At 44.2% G+C, this 9,265-nt stretch overlaps 1 protein-coding gene across 1 annotated transcript in view; it reads left to right on the top strand.

Annotated features, from left to right (window-relative positions):
* The window catches only part of Poc1b (POC1 centriolar protein B), a 79,760-nt gene that overhangs the window by 48,920 nt on the left and 21,575 nt on the right, over positions 1-9,265 (top strand). The window contains exon 10 of the mRNA XM_005358124.2: positions 6,342-6,422. Coding sequence (XP_005358181.2) covers positions 6,342-6,422 — 81 coding nt within the window. The remainder of the gene's footprint in view (positions 1-6,341; positions 6,423-9,265) is intronic.

Below are 9,265 nucleotides of genomic sequence, written 5' to 3'. Positions count from 1 at the left end.
TAGGGCTCTCAGGGCTAGCTCTGACTGACCTGGAACTCCTTATCCCCAAGTGCTACGACTTCCACGTGTTCACCATCCCACACAGGAGGGTCTTTCTTAGATTTTATCTAATCCAACTGTATTTTGGGCTTTCTGGGTTTTTGTTGTTGTTGTTGTTTTATTGACAGTGTTGATTTTCCAATTCTTTACTGTACTTTTTATCCTTTTGAACAATATTCTGAGTATTAATCATTGTACTTTATTCCATGTTTATGCATACCCTGTCATTATGCGCATGCGTGTGCACACTTCTGTGTGTGTTGATGCCGAGAATCCAGTTCAAGGCCTCTTATGTGCTACAAGTGCTCCACCCCAGAGCTCCAGTCCTTGCCCTCATTTTCCCTTTCATTCTTTAAACAAAAGAATATACATTTTTAAAAGAATTATTTGTTCTTATTTCATGTGTGTGGGTGTGTTGCCTGCATGGATGTGCGCACCATGAAGCCAGAAGAGGCTGTCAGATCCCCTGGACCTGGGAGTCATAGATGGTTGAAAGCTGCCATGTAGGTGCTGAGAATCAAACCCAGGCATCTGGAAGAGCAGTCAGTGCTTCTAACTACCATCTCTCCAGCCAAAAAATGTAATCTTTTTCCTCAGTTGTTAGAGTTGTTAAGTGCGCTGGCTGGCCTCCCGTGATCATACAGAACACAAAATACATGTGGCAATATATTTTCCTTGAGAGTCTAAAGCTAGTTTGGTGGTCCTTGGTGGGTCTTACTTCAGCATCTCTATGGCTTGGCAGGGCTTGGTCAGGGTAAAGAACTCCTGGCCATGTCATTGACGTGGCGCTCACCCAAGTGACGTGTCGTAGCACTTGAGTGGTATTTCCCCCGCATCATGCTCTCCAGGCCCAGACATAAAACAAGCCATTTGCTCCTTGGTTTACTGTCATCCCGGGCCATTTGAGAGAGCTAGGCTTTCAAATGTCAACAGGTTGACTGAGCAGCTCGTTCTGACTCTTTAGTGGAGAGCCCTGAAACCACGCAGGCTCCTTTGTGCTTCGGTCAGGATGACCCAGACTGGGCAGAGATGCTCTCAGCTACTTTCCACGTGTGCGCCTATGTCCCTATTCAAAGCTGCCTCTTCATCATGGAACTAGAGGCCAATTGCACGACACACACTGCAGAGAACGTGCCTGAATACTTTGCATGGCCCAGAAGAAGGCCGTCTTAGGTACCCAGCTTAAGTCACTTGTACGTATCATTGCTATTTGAGTTAACCGTCTAGTATGACTTTCTGTAAAAGACTTTCTGACACTGTGTCAGAGAACTAAATTGATTCTTTGAATAAACAGCCAATCATCTCATTTTAAAAATAAGCTCACAGTAACACAAAATATAATGCTCTGTAGAAAGCATATTTTTAGCGTTATTAAAAAAAATAATTGGGTTATTAAGGTTTTGGAAGTTTTTGTTTGGTTGGTTTTTGGTTTTTAGAGATAGGGTTTCTCAGTGTAACAGCCTTGACTGTTCTGGAACTCACTTTGTAGACCAGGCTGGCCTCAAACTCGCAGAGATCCACCTGCCTCTGCCTCCCAAGTGCTGGGAGTAAAGATGTGCACAACCACGCACCGCTATCACATTATTTTTTAAGTCCTCACATTAATGGATATGGATCCATCACAGAAAGAAAAACACTGTTGAACCGAAAGGTAAAACTTTCACACAGATGTCGTGAAGATCAGGAGAAAATTACTATGCTCACTTGTGATAAACTATGTTTAAAATACTTAATTCTGTGGGTTAAAATTTCTCTCAAAGCTTTAGGAGGGGCACTTACATTACTTCAGCAATATTTTTAAACTGAAAACATTGAGTGTTCAGAATTTAAAGAAAATATAAAAATACTATTTTTAAGAAAAAGTTTTGAAGTAATTTCTCTTCTTGTTGTAGAGGCCAGGATTGTTTAATGTTTGAGTTTGGAGCAGTATCAACTCCCTATGATTGATACTTTATGTTTTCCTAACCTTCTGCGTGACGTTTTTGGGCAAAGCTTGCCAGCCTTAACCGCTCTATTTGTATAAAGGTTGGGAACCCTGCAGAGTCTTAGGTGTGTGAATTATTAATCCTTACACGGATAGAGAGGTGACAGCCACATGACTCTGAGAAAACACCAGAGGAAGGCAGGTGAAACATGAAAGAAGCCTTGCTGTGTGGGTGCCCCTCCTGTGGCTCCCTCCTCTGGGCTACTGACAGCCGCCACTGCGTCCTAATTAAAATGAAGCAGGAGACCTGTGTTCTGTGATGTCGGGAAAGAGCAGTCTTTACCCAGGGGTCTTCGCCTAGCCCGGATGCATTAGTAGGAGAAGTTCATGTCAGCCTCGCCAGCTGAGAGAGAACTGCGTTATACTGCTCCAGGAAGAAAAAAGAAATTCTCCTTTCAGAGAGTAGTCCTGTATGACATTTGCATAACAGTGTCCTCTGGAGTCTCGCCATCGTTTACATATTTAATGGAAAGACCAGAAAGCATTCGAAGGGAGAGATCCTTCTGAAACTAGTGGGTCACATAGTTATCCTTGGCTTGGCAGACTATCAGAAGGCATAGTACTTAAGTCAAAATTATTAATAAAATAATTATTTTAATTGCTTTCAATTTCAAAATGGCCACTTAAATATCACCATTCTTTATAAATTGCATATGAAATTCAGCATGTTATTTAGCAGGACAGGACATATCCTTTTACTTAAATATTTTTTGATAGCCTGACCATGATTCCTTGTTGAAAATTCTGTTGTGATCAATATCTTATCTTAGATCAGGTTTTAACCTTAATAAGGTTAGGAACATTACCACTGAGGATGAAAATATGGTTCCTATCTACCAATCCTGGATTTTAATTCTGACCGAAGTACATGTTTATGCTTTTTGACCCCAGTAAATATCCTGAGGCACTTATATGATAGCAGTAAAAGCAGTAAGAATGCTTAGTGCCTATACAATACTTTCCCATGCCTCTGCATAATACTGGAAGTCGGCCATGCTTTTATCCACACGAGCGCTGAAGTGAGTGGAGCTGGAGCTGGCAGTGCTGGCGTCGCAGCCCTGGCACCGTGGCTCATTGCGCATCCTTACCCATCTATTGCTGCGCTTCCGTTTCATAAAAGTTCAAACTGCCCGGTCTCCCTTTGTGCTGGAGGTCCCGGCTTTAGGACCCACCCGTTCCTTGCCCTTCATGAGCACGCAGCCTACATAAACATTACAGACTGTATCAGTACAGGTGCTGATGTTGTTGGACTCCTTGGTGATGAAGACCCTCGGAGCAGGGTGTGGAGGGGCCTTCAAGACTCCACACAACCTCCTCCTCATTCAGTGACCTCAGTTTTACACACACACACACACACACACACACACACACACACACACACACACACACCCTGCTCCGCCACTGAGAGCCCAGCCTCAGTCCCTCCCATTTAGGTAACTTGACTTTATGTGACAGCATTTTCTGCTGCCACGCAGTAAAACACTAGTAATTACATACATTCAGAACTGACAGACAGCCGAAGAGGTTTTTACTGGAGGTACCTCCTCTTTTTTTGTAACTTAGCTTCCAGAACAATTTCTAGTTCAGAGGAGGAAACCAACTCATTGAGCATTTTTATGTCTACACTAGATGGCAGTAGAGAGAAGAGTAAAAGTTAGGCTAGCTTGCCTAACAGTGAAAAGAGTGAAGTCAGGTGTCTTCACTGAGCTGGGTGAGGAGGTGCTGGTTTTGTGCTGCGGACCCGCCGGAAGGAAGCAGGGGTGTTGGTCGGGCTGTGTCTTCCAGCTGCACACCTCCTCTCTACCACAGTGGGCTGGATAATAATTACAAGCTGCAGTTAACATTCCTGAAACTACGGCTAGAGCCCGAGCCTGGTGGCGCACACGCCTGTAATCCCAGCACTTGGGAGACACGGGGGGATTGAGGCCAGCTGCACAGCCATTGTGAGATCAGTCCCTACAACAAAACCAGCAGGCCAGCAGGCTGGCTCAGCAGAGCATGCAGCCCAGCCTGCCAACCTGACTCAAGTCACTGGGATCCACCTGGTGGAAGCAAAGAACCCAATCTCATAAGTTCTCCTTAAACCTCTTGCACATGTACCACGGTGCACTCCCGTGTGTAAGTGTGCACGTGCGCGTGCACACACGCAGAAATGAAATGTAATAACTATAGCTCCAGCTGTGCCCATCAAGCCCTGGTGCTCAACAAGCTGTTCTAGCCGGGGCTCAGCCTGCAGTCAGGGTCCATCTCTCCCAAGTGGGTCTCACTAAAGCACTTCACACTCCAGCCTCCTGGTCCTCCCAGACTCCTTCACTCTTCGTAATCTGGCCTCTGTCAAACTTCAGTCACTTTCTTTCCTGCCACCATCCTTTGGCTCATTGGTACCATGCCTCTACCCTGCCACCATCCTGGGAGGCTCTTTTTCTCACCCTATCTTTTTATTTCATGTGCGTTAGTGTTTTGCCTGCACGTGTATGTGAGGGTGTCAGATCTTAGAGTTAACAGACAATTGTGAGCTGTCATGTGGGGGCTGGGACTTGAACCCCAGGTCTGCTGGAAGATCAGTCAGCGCTCTTAACCACTGAGCCATCTCTCCAACCCCTCTGACTTGTTTTCTAAAGTTCGTCTTATTTTTATTTTTGTGTGGAGAAGTTGTGTTAAGTTGTATGTCCTTTATAAGTGTCCTCTGTCACTGAGCAATGAGCCAGCATTTTCTTCTGGGCCCGAGTGCTCTGAGCGGTGGTCCCATTGGTTTGCTATAGGGTCCTGCCGTCCCTATAGGGTGACTAGATTTAATGTGGTATGCTTTGGGGGCCCTTGAATTTAGAAACAACTTCCCACAGAGGCAGTCATCAGTCCAGAAAATCATTCCGTTTTCTCTGTAATTTTACTGCATACATATTTCCAAATCTCTAATTAAATATTGTTGTGCTTTGAATGGTCGGGAACTTTGGGGTCCACTGGATTGTACTGAGTATTTTTTTTTCTATAATCAGCCTTTTCATTTCGTATAAAAACCTTGAGATGCGTGTGTAACATGAGGTGCTACGTTTGTATGTTGTACAGAGCTGCGTGGACGTCAGTGAGGTCACGTTACAGGCATTTGGCACGGTGTAGTTCACGGTTCGTCTGTTACACAGCGCTGAACACGCTAACACGCCAAGCTGTCCGTTTTTTCCCATGGTGTTAGTTTAATTTTCTCTTTTCTCGTGAATAAGGCCGCTGAGCTCCTCTTCATATAGTCATCAGCCCTTAGGTTTTCATTCCTGTGGATTTATTGCCATGGGCTTTCTGCGTTTCCGTGTGAAAGCTTTTACTAGAGATTTTAGTTATTGCCCCTTGTATATTAGATATCATCATACCCCCTCTGTTCCATTTCTGCGTGTTAATTTTAAGGTATTCCTTGGGGTCCCCCACATCAGGTGTGATCACAGACACATTCTCCCCTGCCTTGTACTTTGCTTTTGCAGTTTTCCAGACGCCATTCTCTGCCTCTGGTTATAATAAAGATCTAACGTGTTTGTCCTGGAGTATTCTAGAGTCTGACATCACATTTGGGTTCTACTTAGCCCCTGCCTTCCCTTCCTAGCAGGGATCCACGGACCTAGTCAGTGTTTAGAACTGTCCATCATCCGTCTGTTAACTAGTGTAGCCACCGTGTCCTGCTGTGTCATTTTCTCCACTGTAGCACGCCTTGCTTCTGAACTGTCTGTGGCACTCCTGTCTGTGTACTTGAGACTTCTTTAACGGCAACAGAAGTGTTGGGCTTTCCCATGAATTCCTGGTGAATTTTCTTCAGTTTTAAGTATTTGATGTGTCCATGTTTTAACTTCATGCTGAAATGCATTTGGGTTTATATGTTGGTTGGGGATAGCAGTGTTCTTCGGTCCCTTTAGCGGGGCTGGCAACAGTAGAGTCTGGTTCTTTCTCCACAGGCAATCACCCATTTTTGAATGAAGCTTGTCCCTTGCTCTGATTCTTACATCTTAACATTTTCTTTTTCTTTTTTTAATGTACTGGCTAGGATTTTTTCTGCATCTCTTGAGGTGGGTCTTTCTACTTTAATATTCCCCTGTAGGTGAATTACATTGCTTTTATAATTTGAAAATAACTGCTTCTGGCTTATGTCCAACATAGTAATCTCTTTTACATTAGTAGGCTTAGTAGATTCATGTTTTGCCAATAGTATATGCTTGTCAATGACTATATGCTTTATTTCTAGAATATATTAAGAATACTATTTGATTAGTTTTTTACAAATAGTATTGGTTTCTTATGTAGAAGATATCGCATTAACTTATTTTATGTTTGCACACAGATTAATCCAAAACTTGAGGTGATGGATTTGCAGAGTTCCTCTCCCCCTGTCGTGGATGTCCTTTCTCTCGATTCTACCACAGTAAGTTCTTTTTCTTTAACTTCAGCAGTGTTAAATTACTTACCACAGTCGATTTCCTTAAGAAGTGTGTGAGTTGAATAACAGCCTAACATTCCAGCATAGCAAGGCTTAGCACAAGTCACTCGTAGGGTTCTAAACAGCCACGAGGGGGCGCAGCAACCATTCCAGAGCAGCTTTTCCTTTGAAGACCTTAAACTCAGTCTAATTGACTCTCCTGGCTCCCCGCTCCCCACCCCTACCCTGTTCCTGCCCCTCGTATATTACACTGCTGCCCCGGGACAGACTGCCTGCTTTGTCCAAAGTCTTCCAGAGATGCTTGCCATCTAGACTTGCCTTTAGAAGCTCTAAGGACAGCAGGCAGTTCCTTCTCTTTGTTTTTGTTAATCTCTTGATAGAAAGGATCCCTAATATTTGCAACTTTGTTTCTAAGTATTACCCACTAATCTACACACTGAATGTCCAAAGGCTTCCTAATTAACTTGAGCCTTTCACCTTCTGAGTCTGCTCACTCTTCTACATGGATCCACGGGTCTCCCTGCTGATTGCACAAGCCTTGCGATGAGAGCAGCTACTGCTAGGCTGTCCATTTAGTTCCATACCGGAGGTAAGAGTGTAAAGAAACACAGCCTGGCGTAGCGTCTGGAATAGTAAGGACTGCAGAGGAGTTCCTCCTGTGCCAGGAAGTACTCCAGTTACAAAGTGTGCTCTTGGCACTAATGCCCAGCAGAGGACATCTTCTCATGAGACGTTGTGGTATCAGCCACATGGTGGCAGCCAGGAGCTCACTACCAGAGGGAAAGCCCGGGGTCAGCTGATGAAGCTGATCTAGGCACTTGAAGTACTCATGTGTAGAACCCATCAGCATTTCTGCATAGATGAATAACTTGTCGAATTAAGCATTAACTAGCTGTCTAAAATTAGTCACAATGCCTTCCTTCCCTGTAGTAAGTCTTCAATGAATTTGTCCCAACATATGTCATTGACCTTATACATTCCAGTGAGCTGAGTGTTTCGTCCTATGGTTAGGTTGTGACTTATCCAGCAGTGTTTGTGGTCCTGAAATTTAGTGTTCCTGATCGAGAAACTATCTCAGATCATTGAAAATATTTGTTGTACTTATGGCGACTCTGGCTCCTTGCCAGCACTCTTTAAATGTTGCAGAGGCTCATGGCTTGAGGGTTCCCAGCATTCTCAAGTTGGCTGTGAAAGATGAGCTTGTTACCAGCCAGGGCAAAAGGGTGTCTGTCCCTTGGAGGTAACCCAGCGGTACCAGAATCAATTAGTTGACAAGGTGTCTGTGAGATTTTGAAGAGGGGTTCTGGGTAAGAAACGTGACAGGTTTGACAGTTGTTATAAAACACAAGTAGGATTGAATACTACAATACCCACAAGGAGGAAGCTTTCGCCTGAATTATGTGACCGTGGATTTTTGTAAGAAAGCCAGTCTAACATTAGTAGCCTCACTTTTCAGACACCTTCCAGGTCGCTGATTTGAGAAGTAAGGAGGCCAAACCCTGTGGCACGTGCCTCTCATCTTCGGATCTGGGAGGCAGAGGGCTTTGTGTTTCAGGCCACCGTGAGTTACGTAGTAAGACTCCATGCCAGAAGACGAAGGGCTGGCACGTGTCAGCAGGCAGTCGCCTAGCACATGGGAACACGCTACAGAGAGACTTGGCTGTCCTCCAGGTCTTCCTATGGAGAAGAATTAAGGCGTGCAGTGTAACTATTGGTGTCTTTGTGGTTTACACTTCTGTCTCCAATGCCTGGCAGAAATTTTGATATATTATTTGGGGGTCAAAATAAGATGTTACCGAGCTATATTTTTAAAGCTTGGTTATACCTAAATAAATAAATAAATGTCTCTCTGCAAAGGGCTGGTGCTGGCTATTATATAGACATGTTTTTAAAATGTTTATCTTCTCAAATGCCTTAATCTTTATTTTGATTATATCAAGTCGCTTATTATATAGTTTCCTATATAATAAGAATATAGAAGCTTTTTTTTTAATTTATTTATTTATTAAGGATTTCTGCCTCCTCCCCGCCACCGCCTCCCATTTCCCTCCCCCTCCCCCGATCAAGTCCCTCAATATAGAAGCTTTTTAAAGAATCTTTTCTGCAGGCTTCTGGTTTGAATCCTAGTATTTTCATAAACGCAGACCAAGGTTCTGCCATTGAGCACTGAGTTCGGAATGACTGGGGTATAGTTGAGGTTTGGCTAGCAAGCTTGCACTTCTGGATTCCGTTTCTAACAGGGGACAAGATTGCACTAAGGCAAAAAAAAATAAAAAAACAAATAAAATAAACAAAGGAAAAACCGGGTAGTGAGGTGCACCTTTAATTTAATCTCTGCACTCTGGGGCAGAGGCAGGCAGATCTCTGTGGGTTCAGGGTCACCCTGGTCTACAGAACAAGTTCCAGGACAGGCTCCAAAGCTACACAGACAAACCCTGTCTCAAAAAAAAAAAAAAATGTGCTTAGGCATTTAGCGTTTGCTATGTATGCCCTATGCAGGGTGTCCCAGGTCCTCTTCACCACTCTTGTTATAGAAATAAAATTGGAGACGTTGGTTTGGACACTCTCTGTAAAGTGCAGGCCATGTAAACAGGAGGGTCTGCATTCCCAGAATCTTGTATGAACTGGGCTTGGTGGCGAGAGCTAGTAATCCCGGACGAGGAGAGGCTAGATTTATGGGTCTGCTGAGCTCACTGACCACAGGGTCTAGCCTAGTTAGCATGGCCAGTCTGGCTTCTCAAAAGCCACGGTGGGTGGCTTCCTGAATTTGACCTCTGATTTCCACATTTACCTACATACTTCCACCTACAGATGTGCCAGCATGTGCG

The sequence above is a fragment of the Microtus ochrogaster genome, chromosome 24 (genome assembly GCF_000317375.1).
Source record: "Microtus ochrogaster isolate Prairie Vole_2 chromosome 24, MicOch1.0, whole genome shotgun sequence".
Taxonomy (NCBI): domain Eukaryota; kingdom Metazoa; phylum Chordata; class Mammalia; order Rodentia; family Cricetidae; genus Microtus; species Microtus ochrogaster.
Note: the sequence above shows the minus strand (reverse complement) of the source record. Positions and strands in the feature narration are given on the sequence as shown.